This window comes from Mastomys coucha, unplaced genomic scaffold (genome assembly GCF_008632895.1).
Source record: "Mastomys coucha isolate ucsf_1 unplaced genomic scaffold, UCSF_Mcou_1 pScaffold23, whole genome shotgun sequence".
NCBI classification, from domain to species: Eukaryota; Metazoa; Chordata; class Mammalia; order Rodentia; family Muridae; genus Mastomys; species Mastomys coucha.
The window spans coordinates 80,918,254-80,937,595 of NW_022196906.1; the positions used below are offsets into that span (position 1 = coordinate 80,918,254).

The 19,342-nt window shown below is 40.8% G+C and overlaps 1 protein-coding gene across 1 annotated transcript in view; it reads right to left on the reverse strand.

The window, feature by feature from the left end:
- Ube3d (ubiquitin protein ligase E3D) overlaps positions 1-19,342 on the reverse strand; it is a 155,032-nt gene that overhangs the window by 122,785 nt on the left and 12,905 nt on the right. The window contains exons 4-5 of the mRNA XM_031343800.1: positions 11,774-11,942; positions 5,957-6,026 (exon numbers count right to left, since the gene is read on the reverse strand). Coding sequence (XP_031199660.1) covers positions 5,957-6,026; positions 11,774-11,942 — 239 coding nt within the window. The remainder of the gene's footprint in view (positions 1-5,956; positions 6,027-11,773; positions 11,943-19,342) is intronic.

A 19,342-nucleotide genomic window follows, 5' to 3' on the forward strand; every position in this document is an offset into this window, starting at 1 on the left:
AAGAAAAGATTAAAAATTTTCTCAATACACTGATATCATAGACACACCGATCCTAAATTATGACCTTCCAAACTATTTTGTGTGACTAGTCAGCATACTGATAAAACTGGATTTCAAGAAATATTTTCCAAAAGTAGAGTTTTTTTAAAAAGGAACTTCATCTTTGTATAACATAGTGCCAAACTTCTGGTTGCCAGGACTCTATTCAGAATCTACACCAGTAAGACTTTACACAGGAGAAATCAGGACCTCACAGTCTTGGCCCAAAATTACGATCATTGTTTCTTCAATTCTATGGACTAGCTACAAATCAGAGGGTCACCGAGGGAGACTTGTTAAGGTACCCCAACGTCATTATCTACCCGGAATCTCACTGAGTGTATTCATACATAGCCCTTACCAAATCTGACTTTCTGTTTATTTTGTTGTTTATAAAAATAATTAAATGGCAGACTAGACATTTGCTAAACATTGATATAAATATGACCATCTTGGAGTGTTTAAAAATTCATTTAAAAGTTTAATCTCATTAATAACAAAGGAAATGTAGAACAAAAATGTTTTTAATCATTCAACAAAATATTTTTAGATGGTGAGTCTATCATGGTGTATGCTTATTAGAAGTGGACAGGTTTACACACATATTGCTACCAGAACTGAAACAGATTGCTGAGAGGTCTAGCAAAATTCTTACAATTATATGCATTGTTTAACATTATAACATACTGACCAATATATATTAAAGAAAATATGTAAAATACTTGCCAAACTACAAAGATGATAATACCAGTGTAAACATGGCAAAAACAAATTATAATCTCAGAGCTGAAGAAAGTTGTTATTTAGGCAACAGCATTTCACACATAATTGAAAATTTAAGCAGGTCAAATTAAAACCAGAAGTGGTAAAAATGGTGTTTTCTTAAAGATAATTTGCCCATTTATAATACCAGAAAGTGGTTTTTTTTTTACATTTCAATTGCTTAAGACACAGAAAAAGATAAAAAAATATAATTGATAAAAATATGCAATGATTATTAAATGTTACTATGTATCTAGAAACATGAACATACATTTTCTTTCACTTTTGTCAATTTCACCTTACTATTTTGAGGTCTTACTGTCACATATAGAAGATCTGAGTCATTTAATGTCACACAGTGACCCTTTAGGTCTCAGCTATTGGTCATCATTAATCCCAGAGCCCCTAAGCCAGTTGTTTTCTTATGGAAGGTACTCACTGGTCGTCACCAACAGCCAACCACCCGCTCTATCAATCTTTCCTGAGCTTTCTGGGGTCACTTTCTTCTATCTGGGTACAGGTAGAATTTCTCTTAATAGGAAGCAGCCAGCGGCACATCCCCCACTCTGTCTGCTTCTTTGTTGGGGGACTTTCAGTTGCTCTAAAGTCCTGGGGTTAACAGGTATTTCTTTGTGCACACTGACAATCCATTCCCTCTCTTCAAATCTCCATTACTGCTGCTTCTTTGAAGGTGATCTGTCATTTTTTTTCCCTTGGTTGCTTTTAAGATATTTTTTTTCTTTGCTTTTCACTCTGCAGCATTACTTTGATGCACATAGACACAGATTTCTTTTTATTTATCTTACTTGGGTCTCGCTGAATTGGAATTCATTGTGCCTCTTGAATCTGTAGATAGTCCTTCATCATTTCTTAGAACTCTCAGCGAATCTTTGTTCAAACTTAACCCAAGCAACATCCTTGTCCTCTTTCCACAAAAAGTGTAATTAAACACACAGTGGATCGCCTCGTTCCACATTTCCGCCTGTAACCCACACATTTCCGCCTGTAGCCCACACATTTCCGCCTGTAGCCCACACATTTCCGCCTGTAGCCCACACCTTTGCGCTTCAGTGTGCAGGGTTAAAGATCCTTCTCATCTTTCCCCTGCTTATAATTCTTGATTTAACTTGGATCTAATCCCTTATCACCAACCCCCTGAACGGCTGGCGTCAATCATAAAGCAGTACAGCTTTAGAGATTCTATCATGAAGCTTTCCCAGACCCATTCACTGGTACATTCGTTTCGCGTCCAGCCACCTTCAGCTCTTTTACACTGTTAAATATACCAAGCATGTTTTACAGTTTATATACAATATTAAAATTCCAGTAAGACAGGTATTTCCACTGCTAGCTCTTCGTGATAGTTCCTGTTAACGCTGTGATGAATAAGAAATGCCCCCACAGGCTCATGTGGAAGGCCAGAGGCCCAGCTGGTAGCAGTATTCTGAGAAGTTAGGGAGAGTTTAGGAGGGCCCTAGCTAGAGGAGGTAGCTTTGCAGGGTGGTCCTGGGAGGTTGTGGCTGTGTCTTAGCCCCAAGTCCCAATACTGGCTATGAAGTAGGCAGCCACTGTGATAGTGTTTAGTCTCTCTACAGGTCCACACCAAGCAGAGGCAAGGACTAAGGTGTCTGAAGCCAGGAGGCAGACTGGATTCTGTTCCTTTACATTCTTCTCAGGTGTTTTGGTCTTAGCTGTGGAAGACCATGATGGGGGTATGGGGAGTGATCCTCGTTAACATCTATGTCTAGTTAGCTCTAGTTGTACAACAAACATTGTCCTTGAAGTTTACATGAATTTGTTTTACAACGAAGGCTTTGCTTCCAAAGGTGAGAGGCGTCTGACTTGGACAGCATCCCCTGACATTTCCAGCCCCCAGTAGACAACACTAAGTTAAATAACTGAAGTCCCCACAGTGGCTAAGACTGATCAACCCATCTCTGCTTTCCACACCTTACGGGGAAGGGCAGCCTTTAGAAGCTCAGCTTTTTGGGGCGACAATGTTCTCTGTTCTGTGTAGGCTTTCATTCCTGTCTGTACTTTCCGAAAGCAAACATTATGGAGAACTGGCGTCCTGCTGGGAGGTGTGCCTGGTACTTAGGTGACTTTGCTTTGGTGGCAATTCCTGCATCTCCCATATCCTTCCCTCCTTTCTGTGCTATGGAAGATCTGCTATGATCTCCTTCTACTATGAAGATCTACCCTAGACCCTGCCCTAGCATCCTGCACTTCAGTATGAAGAACTCAGCCTATTGGGGTTTTCTGCAGAACAGGTCTACTTATAATTCTTTCTCTCTATATACTTACCCAGGAACATTTCTATTTTCCCTGTAATTCTAAAGAATAATTCTTACTGGATTGAGTACCGTTGGGTGATGTTTTCCTGACAGCCCTCTATGTGTCTTTCTTTGATGTCACTTGGAGGTCACCAATTTTCTGAGACATTCTCCTTAGTTGTGTTATGAAGTCTCCTTCTGTGTTTGGTTTTTCCTCTGCACTTTGATCTTGTCTGATTTGCTGCCTTCCAGCAGCTTTATACCATCTGGGGTTTACTTAAATTCTTCTCATAAAAAATTATTATCTTCTACCACGTTTCTCTCAGATTTTCAAAGTTGTTTTATGACATCTTTCTCTCCACCCATTCTGAGACTCCGTTTACATGTGTGTGAAACCTTGATAGTGTCCAGAAACCTGAGTGTCTGTTGATTTGTCTCAGTCATTTCTCCTCTGTGTCCTTTTGATTGGCTATTTTTAATCAGCCTAAAAATTCAATACATTTTTTTAATCTTCTGTCTTCTCAAGTCTGTGCTTTGGGTCATCCAGTATTTTTTCTTTCAAACACTATAGTTTTCATTTCTAAATTTACCTATTTGTTCTTTCTGTGAAATTTGACATTCAAAATTATTCAAAGATTTTTTTAAATTCTCTATTATTCATTATAGTTATTTCAACAGATTAGCTTCCAAATCTATACACATGCTCACCACTTGTAAGTCCTTATTTTTCTTGAGTATAAATAATTTTTTTCTGCTATGAAGATCTAATAATTTTCCATGTGATACACTGGATCAACTATGGACTTTTGTCATGCTCTTTGTTTATCCATTCATATAGTGGTCAGTTAACTGGCTTGAACTTACATTGTGAAACTGTATATCTACAGTGTAGTCACTAACTCTGCTCAGTTCCTTAGAAATAAGTTTTACATTTGTGTGTGTGTGTGTGTGTGTGTGTGTGTGTATGTGTGTGTGTGCGCATGCACACGCACTCTCACATGAGCAGCACGTATATGTGAGGGCCAGAGGACAATACACAGATTTTCATTCTCTCCAACCACCATTTGTATTCAGTAGACTGAACCCAGGCTGTGAGGCTTCGGTTACCTACTGAGCCATCTTGCCAGCCCTCTGTTTTAGTTTTACAATGTTCATCCAACTTCCTGAAGAATATCCACTGCACCTGATTATATTGGCTCCCCACAAGTATTTGGGAAAAGGATCTGCTTGAATACTGAAAGCCAGGAATGTGTTTTACAAAGTTTGCCTGCAGTGGCATGCACGTCTCCACAGGAAGAAAGCAACCAGTGGTCCCACTTTGCTATGATTCCTATGAACCAGAACCAGCATGGCGTGACAACCCTGAAGGTGCAGTGCCTCGGCCGTCACCAAAAGCTCTCTAGTTGGAGTTAAGGCCCATTCCAAAAAAAAAAAAAAGAAAGAAAACCATTTCTGTTACTGGAAACCATGCCAACTACCCAGGGCTAGTGAAACCATGGGCATTGGAGGAGAACTTACAACCACTGCATTTTAAACCAGCACAATCCCTAAACGCATTCTAAAGACTTGTCCTTATACTCATGGATAAGTGCAGTTCTCACACATCATCCAGGAAATATCTCTTTCAAAGCTTTATTTTTTTAAAAACTGTTAGATAAAGCGCATTTTCATGATCAGGCAAGGAGGTGGAGAGGGATAATATGTTCAGGAGTATCTTTATGGTGCATGCTTCCTTCTCTGCTTACTCAGACAAAGTAACTACAAGTAAGATTACAAGGATTAAACAAATACACAAAAACCACTATCTGCTTTCCCTTCAATATATAGCTTAAGTTAAATCTTCTAATTAACTATATTAAAAATGATGACTCACCACCAATAAAAGTACAGTATGTCGTTGCTCTTTACACATTTTAAATTGTGTCTTTAAACGCCATTTTAATTACCAAATTTCTCATTGTTATATTTTAAAGTAGTATAACAGAGAGTTTGTGGAAAGTATAATGCTGCTAAGGAAAGGACGAGGACACAAAGCTGTGGATCAGGAAGGGCTCTACCATGCAAATTCAGCAACCTGATTTTGACCCCTGGAAATTGTGTGCAGGTGGAAGGAGTGACCTAGCCCCACGGCGTTGTCTTCTGATCTCCATATTCCCTTGTGCACAAATAATATTTTAAAGAAACAAAACAAAACAAACAAACTAAGAGGGAGGCTAGAGAGATGGCCCAGTGGTTAAGAGGACCCAGGTTCAATTCCCAGCACCTACATCAGGGCTCGCAACCATCTGTAATTCCAGTTCCAGGGAATCAGATATCTTCCTTTGACGTCTGCAGGCACTAGCCACACATGTGATGGACATGCATGTATGTAGACAACACTCATGCACATACAATAAAATGTAAAAGTCTTATGAAAAAGAAAAATAAAGAATACAGAACAAAGTATAAAGCCCAGAATGTGTTTCCTAGTATTTCAACAAGACCCCTGCCACTTCCAATGCCAAAGTGGGGCCCTGAGACAGACAACAATCAAGAAAAACAACTTTTACATCTCTGGGCACTACCTCTTTAGACTGGAGAACTGTGTTAAGAAAAAGGCTCTCAACTTCCTTACGTTGGAACTAAGTATAAACTCTATACACTACAAAGAGAACATGGAACATTGAAGACAACCCACAGCTTCTCAGTGCTAAGTAGCACTTGTAAAGGTCAGAATGTACAAACATTGGCACCCAGGGTGAAACATTAGGTGGTTTCTATTCTTTAAATCATCCATTAGATCAAATAAATTAATTATGTGCCTTTCCCACATACTGACTATAAAATGTTTGGCTTTTAAGTAAGAGGGCAGTCACTTCAGCCTTGTGTTATGAAACTCCTACCTGATGATACGGTCTCTCCCAACATTACCTTGCAACGCTTACAAATGACTTTGGTATTTGCTTTTGGTTCCTGTAGAAGAGAAAAATGTCATTTAAATGTCATTCAACTTTTCTTAAAAGGAATATATAATTTTAACAGAGTCCCCGGGGTATACATTGAACTTTACATTCTACTCTGCCCTCGAGTAAATACTAGGAATACATTTAGCTTGTGTGCATAATTCACAGGCACAGAGATAATTTTTTTCTCCTGTCTAAAGACAGAATAATACATAGATTGACTTTTAACAATCCTAGCCACTTCTTGACAATCTTAGCATTGCCGAATAATCTGAACAAGCACTTCGTACTTCTAAAGAACGGGCAGATGGGTGGGTGACAAAGGCAATGGTTGATGGCTTACCCTAACTCAGACTGTACAGAATACATAAGGCTTAGAGTTTTAACTCATACACTGACTCTGCGTCCAGTATAATTTATGTAAAAGCAACCTACGAATCATAGCCACCCATAATTCAGAAGTTAAAAATACCTAAGCTGTTCATGTAATTCTATTTATTCCATTTAAGATATGCACTGTAACTGTAGAGATGGGTAGTGAGACAAATTCCTGAAACATTCTCAAACTTCAAAATTCCAAAGTCAGTAGGATAGTGCTTAAACACCAGCATTCATCTAATCATTAGAGTGTACTTTTTGGGATCCACAATAATACCTCATTAAAGCTACATAGTGTTCTTCATGCACATGCATATCACAATGTAGTAGATGCCTTAAAAAAAGTGAGCTAAGGAAGCTGACGTGGTGTTATACACCTAGAATCCCAACATTTATGAAGTCTGGGCTATATAGCAAGTTCCAGAGTACCCTGGGTACCACAATGAAACCTTGACTAAAAATAAAATAAAAACTTAATTTAAGAATAGGAGGAGAGGCTAGAGAGATGGCTCAGTGGCTAAGGGCACTGGCTGTTCTTCCAGAGGACCTCAGTTTGATTCCCAGCACCTACTCGGCAGTGTACAACCATCTGATCTCAGGGAATCCAATGTCTGCTTCTGGTTTCCATGGATACAAATTCAATGGCCTTCTATCTCAGTGAAGTTTCTAGAAGTCGAGTCATGTGGAACATACAGAAATATTCCTTCAAAGTTAAAGGATAAGTTATTCTGCCTGGGCTCTCCCTCTACCCAGAAAGAAGCATAATGCTTAGTAGGCCTATATGGACTCTGGAGACAATAAATTCCTGATTTAGGTGTGTTACTCCAGTCCATACACCAAAAAACGCAAAAGTTGATAGCTTTGAGTGGAGCCTAAAACAGGAGAGGGATTTTTAACAACTCCAGGCCACTGTGCAGGCACTGTTCTACCGTTTGGTGAGCCAGCAGATCCAATGGTACTTGAAGTGTCAATGGCAGATAGGGATGCTGTTTGGAGCCTTTGGCAGCCCCTATGAGTGAATCACAAAAGACACCTTTGGGACCTGGGAGAAAGGTGCTTCCATCATCGACAGACAACTATTCTCCCTTTGAAAGACAGCAACTTGGCCTGCTACTGGGCCTTAGCGGAAACAGAATATTTGACAATGTGCCAGCAACTTACCATGTGACCTGAGCTGCCCATCATGGCTGAGTATTATCTGACCCACCAAGTCAGAAAGTAGGATGTGCACAACAGCAATCTGTTATCAGATAGATGTGGCATATACATGATTGGGCCCAAGCAGGCCCTGAAGGCACAAGCAAGTTACATGAAGAAGTTAAAAAACAAATGCATGTCTTGGGTCTGGAAAGATGTCTCTGTGATTAAGAGAACTGGTTTCTATTCCAAAGTACCTGGATCCAATCCTCAGCACCCACATGGTAGCTAGCAAACATCTGTAACTCCTCTAGCCTCTACTAGGCCCTGCACACATTGGCTAAACAGACATACATACAGGCACGACACCATACACATAAAGTAAGAATGAAGGAAAATGATAATAATAGAAAAAGTACATTCTTACATCAGTTCAATGTTAGTGGAAAGCAACTGTACAGGTCCTATTGGAGTCTCTATGACTCATTCCTTCACTCAGCTTTAAATCCACTGTTAGTAGAAACCCACAAATTCCCAATGGCTGCTCTCCACAAGGACTCCTGAGGTGAGATTCTTCAATAACTCAAAACCTAGACATTTTTCTCTAGCTTCAGAACTTACACAACTTCTCCAATCCTTCTCTACAACTCCCAGCTAATGAAACTACCAAATACAATCTCTTCAAGCCTGCCCATGCTGGCTCCGCACTAACCAGGCACAGTCCCCAAGCAAAGTCCACACACAGGTGGTGGTGCCATGTCCAGCTGTTAACTGCCTTAAACCCAACACAACACAGAGAGCAGGTCCAGACTCTTGCCACATCAGATAACTGGACAAAGTCATTCCCATCAGAAGCAACAGAACCCCACCCTGAACTGAAGGAAGATACCCAGAAAGGAAAGACCTTGCAAAGCCAGATAACTCACTCTTAAAGGGCAAGATCTCCAGGCTCAGGCTAGGAGGCAAAATATCCATCCAGCCTCAAATTGGTATTAAAGCTATTGGTTTTTAAAGGATGCCATGTTGTATAAGTAGAATGTAAATGAAGGGTTTTACAGGAACACCCAAGCTAGAAAGGACTTTATTTAACTCAGACCAGAAAAATGGGATTGTACATGTGTGAGTGTGTGTGCTCCTGGAGGCCAGAAGAGGGTGTTGACTTTCCTGGAGAAGGAGTTACACACATAAGCTGCCTAGCTAGGACCTGAACTTGGGTCATCTGCAAAAAAAATGCTCTTAACTGCTGAGTCATTTCTTAGGCCACTGTTTTAATTTTCAAAAAATATACCTTTTTCTTTGTTTATTTTTTTTAATTATTGTAACTTTGTAAGAAATGAACAATCAAAATTTACCAATAAAAAGCAAATCACCCCAATCAAATATGTGGATGTTGACTCAAATAAACCTACTAAAAATACTTTGAAGACAATTAATATGACTTGTATATGGCCCGATTTTATTAGACATGACAATGCTAGTTGCAATCTTTTTAAATCCCTATTTTTAGACCTACATATATACTAAAACACATAGGGAAAAAAATGATACAATACTACAATTTGCTTTAGTCACTTGAGCAAGGAAAAAGGGGGCAAAGGAAACATGCATGGTAATTAAGATGGTCAGTGTATTATGTAGCTATTATGGATTAAGATGGGCAGTGTATTATGTAGCTATTATGGATTAAGATGGTCAGTGTATTATGTAGCTATTATGGATTTCACAAAAGAAATTCCTTAGAACCAGAAATTATTAATCAGTTCCCCAAAATGTAAAAGACAAAGTCAGTCTTGGCCATACTTTCCATTAGTAATCACTCCAAATTCAATTTTTCTTCTTTTAAAAAATAAAATGAAGTGTGACTATACTAAGTCTTTGTTGTTTGTACAAGATGAGGTTTCATTACGTTCCTCAGGCTGGCTTTGAACTCCTGAACTCACACATCTTCCTATCTGGGTCTCTTTCCAGTGTAGCTAGGACCAGAGGCATAATAATACCCATGCCTAGCTTAGGTTTCCTAAATTTTGAATCACATTATGAATTTTATGGAAGATTGAGGTCCACCTTTATTATCTTATTATAAGATGTAAAATATTCAATGTTGGGAGGTCTAGGAAATAATATCAGAAATGACAAGTGAATCACAACACTGGCTTCAGCAGAGGACTTTTGAAAACAGAAAATGCATACTGCTTCATTAACGAGCCACAAATACAATACTGTAAGTGCAAGAAAGTATGGAGGAATGAGAGCATGTGAGGCTCTATATGTGTGCTGTTCTCAAACTCCGACCTTTTTAATTAAAATACTCTAGCATGTTGATTCTGTTTAAATACAAGCTCCACTTTGCAAGGCATTTTTTCTCTAGCTAAGCTTCAAGAAGATAATAAAACAAAGTTGTGTAATGAAACCGCCTAACACTGTGGGAATGCTACGGAGCAAACCTCAAAGAAAGACACTGTTGAGGACTAATTAAATCAATATATCTGAGAGATGGCAGTGGTGCTCCGAGAGCTGGATTAGCATCCTCTCCAGGATTTTATTTTCTTTTGTGTTGTTTCAATTTCTAAGGACCCTTGATATTGTCTTGCACTCAGACACATACACAAAAAGAAAATGTTTCCCAAGAGATACCATTAGAATGTTGTGTCGCCATGTGACATTTCCAAAGCCGGCTGGATGGCTAGGCCGGGTGATATGAGGAATAGGTTTTCAATAGCACAGAGCAGCCTTGCTCCCACCGGAGCCTTGAGAGCAGTGTTTAAGCCATGGCTCCAAATTTATGTTACTATTTTGGTCACAGGCACTCTTTCAACTGCGACAATATGCAATTAAAGTGAAACTTCCATCCAGAACAACTTGAAAACAATCTTGTCAACAGTACCTTGTCATGACAGCCACTTCCCACAGTCCCCTAACAGTGAAAACTGCAATGTCTAAATATAAGAATCCTCCTTTAATATACAAAGTACAGGACTATCACTTACCAGGACAAGAAATTCTTTAAAAGGGTCTAATATAAGTGACAAGTGACGAGTGGAGGATATATTTTGTCGCAGTTTATCCAAAAAGAGAAACTTCCACTTCTCTTCCTAATTCCTTCCCCTTTGTTTTCCCACTCACACCTTCCAATACTTTGTAAGTAGGTGGCTTAGTTATAAAAATGAAAACGCCTGGACACAAATGATCTAAATTTAGATGAAAATATACATTTAAGCCTATGACATTAATTTATATTAACTTCTAATAACTTATCCGTTAAAAAGACAGAGTGCTTAAGTATTTTACATTGAGCCAGATGAATGGGTTTCTCTCTGTAGCAAGAACCTGTACCTGACAGCAATCTGGGTGTATGACCCCTTTCCCTCATCTTCTTCACAATGTTCTTCTAAGCTTGTGCCCTCCAGCTGTCCAGCTGCCACATGATGCAGCTTTTTGATTACAAGTAAATTAACTGAGTTCTAACTAAAATTATTGAAAACGCGCAATGCTTCTGCTCCTGCCAGTGAGGGCCAGTATTGAAACAAAAGCTGTCGAGTAATGATTTTCTTGATGTTTCAAATTATGTCTCTATTGACTGGCCATCTGGGCAAAAACTCCTTACAAGGACCACACCAATGCCTGTTGATATCCTCTTACAGAGGAGTAAACCACTTATTTTGAGGGTGAGAGGAAGCTGTCTTCTTCTTAAAACAAACTGCATAAGGAGAGGATGTGACTCCGATCCGCTAAGCTCCAGTGCAGGCCCCAGAGCTTACCTTAGCTCTGTTCACCCGCTCCTTTTCCTTTTTTTTCTGATGATATCTGGTTTTCCAACATCAGTGAAAGTCTAGACCTTGGGCAAACACAGTAAGATACCTGGGTCTAATTACAAAGTGGGTCATCCTGAGCTAATACTCTTGCACTTTTACTAAGACTTTTGAGATTAAGAATGCAGATTATAATGTCCAGAAAGCAGGGCATTTGGTGTGGGAAATGATAGTACTCCCAAATCCATGCAGGAATGTTCTTCCAGACCCTACTAGCTGCTTGAGTTTAAAAAGCTCTTCCTTAGTCCAAAGAGCTGGAGAATGGAAGCAGTCAAAAACTGATGAATTTGGGTTCTTTAAAGAACAAGCTCTTCAACAAACCCTGAATTAAAAGCAGGGAAATTGGTTATCTAAATCAACCTCTTAAGCTTGCATGTAGTTTGAAAAGATATATATATATATTACCAATTTAAGACTTCAGTACAACTCTTACCTGCCCCAAATCACTTCTCAAATTCACTAAGAAGAAAGAGTCCCCAATAAAACAGTCATTTTCTCGTGGATGAAGAGGCCTATTAGCAAAGGGGTCCGGATGACAGCACCACTCTCCGACCAGAGCGTTCCAGTTCTCACTGGGCAGCGGGAGCACCCTGAGGAGTTTCCTAGTGGAAAGAAGAAAACAGCATCTTTTTTTTTTTCACTATACAAAAGGCAATGTTTTCTTAATTAAATCAGCATGAAAGATGAAGGAAGCTCATTAGCCACATGCTTGCAGTGTCAATTTCCCCCCAATTATGAAAGTAATGTATGCTCAGGATAGACAATGTTTTATAAAATATCAACAGGCTGAAAGAAGGCAGAAGTCTCCCTTGGCTCCCTACTCACAAATCAGTTCACTCTAATGTGACAGATTTTGTAACCATCCTTTCCATGAACACTGCATGTACATGTGAAGGACCTATGCCCTGAGATACTGCATGTAGGTATGGCTGGTCTGTACCCTGACAAGACATAGTCTGACACTGCATGCATGCCTAGGAGACATGTTCCCCAAGAAGACACACATAGATACCGCATGCACACATGGCAGGCCTGGGCCCTGGGAAGACATACACAGACACTGCATGCATTTGATAACAAATAAATTAGTATATATTTAGAAGACCAGAGTTAAAATATTTAATATATGAATGTGCCATTTCCATTAGCCTGATTATTTTTATTCTTTCCCCCTCCCGCCATATTAGCCATTTTTCTTAGATTCTCCCAATCATGTATCAGTATCAAAAAATGGCAATGACAGATTGGCAGACACAACACAAGAAAGTACAGGATCTGAATGTATTTCTCAAAAATGGCATCAGACTTTTACAGTCATTACAAAAGAGAAAGGAAAAATCTGGCAGCTCAGTGGTTGAGGTACATCTGAGGCCACCTGAAACACACTGGGTCTAAATCAGCCACCTCTTCTGGACAGGTGCTGCACACACACACCTCACTCCCACATCCCCATCCCCTGGGGCTTGAGCACTCTGGGGGGGGAGGTTGTGGTCTGCATGAGGCTCAAAGCTCGAATACTCTGTTTCGAATGCGCTGCTGCTGACTGTCACACACACACACACACACACACACACACACACACACACACACACACACGTACACACACACTCTGCTCAAGGTCCCGCCCATTCTTAGTAAAACATCCACTATGCTAATCTTCTAGGCTAGTAGAGACTGGAAGTCTCATTCTTGCTAATTCCTAGGAGTGGCTCAGCTGCCACTTTGCCCTGGGATAAGTCTCCCTTTCTGTAAGCTTCAATGCCCCACCTCCTTTCTCCCTAACAATGCTGGAGGCAATTAGTCTGGATGGGTAACATTCTTTACGAAATTCCAAACCAGGGTTTGGCTAAGATGTTAGAACATTGGTAAAGATCAGAGAGCAATGTCCAATTTTGTTTAGCGATAGTAAATCATATCTTGGCGGGCTCTGGGCTATCTCTGAGTTGGGGGAATGCCAAGAATGAATTCCAAGAGACTGACTTCCTTTGAAACTTTTTCCGCCTCAGGTCTGTGGCCAAGCTTTTGGGCTCATCACAAGACTTCATTGGAGTGGGTGTGTCACCATACATTCCCATGGAAACACAGAATCTACACTTTATATTTAAAGGATTCAGAGTACTCCCAGACCAGTCCGGGAATACAGAGAGGATAAACAAAGAGAACTAAAGACATGCTCCCGTTTATCAACTTTAGAGAATAAGTAACATCCGAACTGGCCTTTGAAGGATAATAAAACTGGAGTTCCCCAGGCAATGAAAGGAATTTAGGGCACTGGAAGAAACAACATAAAGGCAGGCACTGCCCTTTATCTTTGTGCTGTACCCCTGCTGTTTGACATACTTCTTATGTATTTCCTGAAGTAGTAAATTTTAGTAAGTCTGACATGTGAGGCTCCTGGCTGGATCTGCTGCATCCTGGGGGTACAAGGATTAACAAACCTTTTCCCTTGCTGCTATAGTACCTGACCTTTGGAATAACCACCTAGCTTCGTTACCCTGGAAACCAGGTATGATCCTAAGCATCACATGTATTGCTAGGCAACACTGCTTATAGAAAAAAAAAATCCACGATTGGTAACTTGCATCTTACTAGAAAGATCTATTAATGAGCTGCACACATCTGGTAAGGATGCATGCTTAGAACTTCCCGAATGCTGTCACCCTGGTAAAACCTTAAAAGCCACAATTAAAGGATTGTGATGAAACATTGTCTGATGAGGGTAGGAGATGCTTCTCAGCCAACGCAGCAACTGCGCATACCTGGCATGGATCTTGTGCTCTGTACCTGGAACAATATTCCAAGAGGAGACAAGGGTCCCTCAACAAGAATGTGAACGATCACTTGAGTGGACTGCAGCAGAGCCCACGCAAAAGAGGAATTCTTGAAGCTGCCCAGCCAGCAACAAATGTGTCCTATAGTAATCCTGTGAGTATGCACGTATAGAAGCACTGAATAAGACCTGTGGTGGCATTGCACACACCTTACCATATTTAATGCTCAAGAGACTTTGTGAGATAAAAAGAACAATGCTCTTGTCACAGAGGAGGGAAATGGGGCTTCAGAAAATAAAATGATCTTCACAAGTCCAACAGAATTAGAGGTCTTTCTGGCTCTAAAACCACTCTTTCCCTTGGAATACATTCACCTCCCTGGCAACACAGGGCAGTAGTAAAGGTTGGGCAGTTGAATGACCACACCTTCTGTGGGGAGTTACTTGCTCCAAAAGGATAGGACTTGATCCTATAGGCAGGTAGGAGCACCCCGGTGTTTAAGAAGGGACATGAGAGCAGGAGTTAGGCCATACACAGGTTCCTGGATCTTCTCCATTAAGATTCTCATTCTCTTGACATTGTGTCTGCAGGGTCCCGTACAGAACCTCAATGCAATGCGAAAGGACAGAATGTCATGGAACCATGCATGAGCGGAAAAATGAAAGTGAACAAAAGTCCAGAGAGGGTTGATGCACATTAACACAAAACTGGAGATCTCAAAGTAACCCTGACCCCCCATGGCAGCGAACATGTACAGAAGGCGTCAGAAAGAAGCACAGAATCCACAACCTGTTGCAAAAATAAAAGGGTTTTACAGCAGAAAAAAAAAAAGATTTCTGATGTTTGCTATTATCTACTTCTCAAGAAGTGTTCAAAATAAAACATACACCTTTATTCATTTATTTTTAAATTTAAGATAGCTTAGCAAAAATCTGCTGAAAAGAAAGGAAGAGAAGCAATAATTTAGGTCTTCCTCTAGACCTAAAATTCTGTAAGAAGCAATACGTATTTACAATAAATTAAAGTTTGTCACTTATTTTTGATGCACTTGAAGCATAAATTTTTGAAAAATAATGACATGTGACATATAACTTTAACAAAAGCAACTGATGAAGTTTTGACACTTAAATATGTGTAGAAAGAAATAGCTCTTAACCTTGAAGTTAGTTTCTCATCCGTGGCAATACCATAGTGCTTTTTACACCTTGGATTTAGCCAACTGAGTATGAAAGACCTCAAGAACAATATCAAACATTAAAGCTCAAAATATGGCTACCAGAATTTAAGTAAATTTAGGTAACATTATCTATCAGGCAGGCCACCAGCTTTATAAAACTAGCTTTACATCCTAATCTTTGTATATGCCATGATTAATCTGTAATATATAATCGTATTCCTAAGCTTATGTAATGTTGCCAATAGGACAGTTTACAAAACACGTTGTTTTGGGGGGAGGGGAGCAGGATGAAGGGGATTGCACATGAGGAGGATGTCGGGGATTGCACATGAGTTGAACATGCAAAGCATGTACTCCATAATGGATCTACGGTGTGACTCTATTTTTTTAAATCTATTTGTTCCTGTTATGAACAAGTGATTATATGCACAAGACTATTTTCAGCTACAATTAGAGCTGATCTGCCAAGTGACTCCTGCCAGCATTGGATGCTGTGACATCTGCTTCCACAAAGCCCATCCGGCTGTTCTCCTAGAGGTCAGTGTAGCTCCCTGAGCTTGGGGTTGACACCAAGCATCAGCAGCATGGACGACAGGAGGGTCTGGTCCAAGGACCTCAGGACAATGCCATAGACAATGTGGGTGGAAAATCTGTTGGCTACTGATGTCATTCTTGTCTGACATGAATCTATTTCTAGGAGGCAGAATGAAATCCAAACACAATGACCTCTGGTTAGTTGTTAGACTATTTATAAAAGAAAGAAAAATGTTTCAGTTGTTGCCTGATAGGATGAACTGTTAGGTCTCAACAAGAATATAATAAAAAAAAAAATGCACATATCCAGACAAATTTTGTATGAAAACTTGGACTAAAGGAATTACAAATTGAGGAACTGTCTTGTTTAAACAAACAAACAAACAAACAAACAAACTTGCTGAGAATGTGAGGCTCTGAATAATCAGACTGGCTATCATCATTTGCTGAGTTCAGGTACCCTGGTGCTGAGAATTAAGCCATTAATGAGTCTTTCCAACTCAATGTCTTCCTTCCTTATTTTTGCACTTTCCTTGAAAAAAGAATCTTCCTCATTCAAAAGGAAAGAACATAACAGGTGCTAGCCTTGAACTAGGATACTTAGGAATCACATGGGGCCCAAAGCACAAGCTCTTGAATTTCATTGATCGGGACTTTCATGCTATTGGAACTCTCAAAGGTTTCTTTAATCCAACTTCTTCATGTTACAGATAAGGGAAATAATCCTGCCAAAACTAAAGTAACTTATTACCAGAAGAAGGCCTAAGCTGGAGAGATGGCACAAAGGTTCAGAGCATATCTTTCTCACAGAGGACATGAGAGCTCCCAGCACCCATGCCATACAACCACCTGTAACACCAACTCCAGGGGATCTGACAGTGTTTTCTGGACTCTGTAGGCAACTGCACTCACACCTGCATATACCCACACATAGAGACACACATGCACATTATAAAAATAAGAAAAGAAAAGTTTACAGGAAAGCAGTCAATAATCCTATATACCTTCCTGAGAATGCTGTATGCCGTTCACTGATATTAATGAAACCACGTGTAAGGCTGCTTGAAACGCCGCTTGCCTGGTTTTCTTTTCAAGAAGCACCAAAGTGGTCCTTACCAACCACATAGAACTGGTTACTAAGGAGAAAGAGCAGAGTTCTGGGATTGGTTTCAACAGTCAAGTGTGAGATCCATGAGCAGAGACTAAGGAAGCTCACCCACAGTAGCAGGCTGAGCTATCCAAGATGGAGATGACTTCAGGTCACTTTGAGCCTCTTCAGATCCATGCTGCAGGTAAGACACACAGGTGTGCAGTGCAAGGGTGGGGAGGGGACCTGCATTCCTCTTCTTACTCCTACAGACACATGAGCCACCCACCTCAACCCCAAAGAGACATTAAACTAAATAATTTGCTAGTTTACTAATAAAAGACCATCTAGTTTACTAATAGAAAACAATCTGGAAAGGGGAGAAGGAAATCAATAAAACCAATTAAAAAGCTTGTTGAGCATTTCCTCTGTTATATATGTCCCATTGCTTAGTTCTCTTGGTAAGTTTGGAAAATATTAATTATTAGAAGGCTTTGGCTAGAAGAAGCTAAGGTGGTTCAAACAGTGAGAAAGTCGAAGTTCACACCAGGTTCCATTCTCGAGTGGGGAGGAATGCCACACCCCCTGACAGTCAAAGAGAAAGACAGTTGTCTTTCACCATCAGCCCCACACCCTCCCCGTTCTCAAATGTAGATCACAGACAGGTCTGACACAAAGCCGAAGGTCCCAATCCTGGCTAGGAGAGACAGGCACTATAGTGAGGCCCTCTCCCAACAGCATCCTTTCCCAACAAGGCACAAATACCAGGCAAGAGTAAAACAGCATTTTCCTTTTGTCATAGTGCCAACCAAGAAAGTAACCATTCCCGCCGTAACTTCTGAATCACTGCATGTGGCACGGGATGAGACGTTTCAGAAACTTCATCTGAGAATTAAACCAGAGCCTGGAACAGACTGACAGAAGGCCAGGATACTCAGAGATCTCTTAGCTCTTTCAGAAGTGGGTCTGCCTCCGGTACAGAACCGGAGCCACTTCCTCTCGGTAGATTTAAGACCTCTTTACCTCTTACTCAGGCAAGCCACTCAAAAGAAGCTCTGTGTGTAACCTCCTTAAATCTTGAAGGTGCATTTGTGCCAGCTCATCTCCTTGGAACCCTGCCGAGATCAGGAGGCAAGCAAGAAGCCAAACTAAACACACCTAGCTTTACTCTGTCCAACCCAGCAACGTTCACTAGGAATACACTTTTTCTCTGGGCACCAGGCCTGATGCTGGGGGATGCTGGTAAGGATGATGAGTACTGCAATAGCTACTAGCGAATGGTGAATGCTTACCCGGTACCAGATTAGAACCACTTGAATGATCAGACCCTATCAACAGCACTGTGGAGGTAAGTCTTACTGTTAGCTACTTTTTCTCAATAAGGACATTGTAGAAGACAATGACTAAATAACTTATCCAAGACCACTGAGATAGTGAATGAAAACTCAGTCTTGTTATTGCTGACTCCCTCTCTATGCTGTACAATCAGGAGAGCATGAACAAAGGGCATGGAAGTCAGTGTGGCTATTCCCATTCCTCAAGTCCAGTGTGTGCAGACAGGCAAAGGAACCTCAGGAGAGCCACCTAATGCAACCCAGGAGGAAGACAAGGCTATGTCATGAGTCACAAGGCAAGCGAATGCTATGTCAGCTGAGTTAGCAGGCGGTAACTAACCAGGGAGGAAGAGAGGGTGGAGTAGCATTCAGGAAAGGGAGCTACATTCAGGAAAGGGAGTAGCCTTCAGGTTGGGGATATCCTGTAAAGATAGGATTCAGAAAAGCTGGCAAAGCTGGGGAATACACGCTTGTGACCAGGCCTGTGGGATACTTGTGAGCTTGGCAAGGAGGGAGGGGGCTAAAGGAACGGCTGAAATGGGAGGGAGGACTGGGGAGCTGCCCTGGCAGGCAAAGGATTCCAGCGCTCCATCCAGGAAGAACAACTGTGCTTTAGAAGGGGTCCTCGGTGGGGGGTGGGGGGGAGTGCATCTGCCCAGGGCAGAACCAGAAGAAGGCTGAGCAGCCAGAAGGCTGCTGACTAAGTGCCATTAGGTGAGGAGATGGTGGGCTGAGGAAGGTGGCTTCAGCTCTAAAGGCAATGAATGGCCACAACGGCTGATGACTCTGAAAGGGGAGCAGAAGACATCTACCAGGCAAAGATTCGGCATTATAGAGCCAAGGACATTGAAAGAGGAGCAGACTTCGGAAAGGAGGCATCACTTGCTTGTCCCAAGTACCTAACTTAGAAAATCCATCAAAGAACACTAAATTCTTCCTTTAAACACTGCTAACAGTAATAATGTTTTCATCCATCTTCCATATGAGTCACTAGAAGCTGAAAATTCAGAGGAAGCATTTATGTCCAAGAAACAGGAAAGCTTACTTGAGGAAGAAGAAGAAGAAGAAGAAGAGAAGGAGAAGGAGAAGGGGAAGGGGG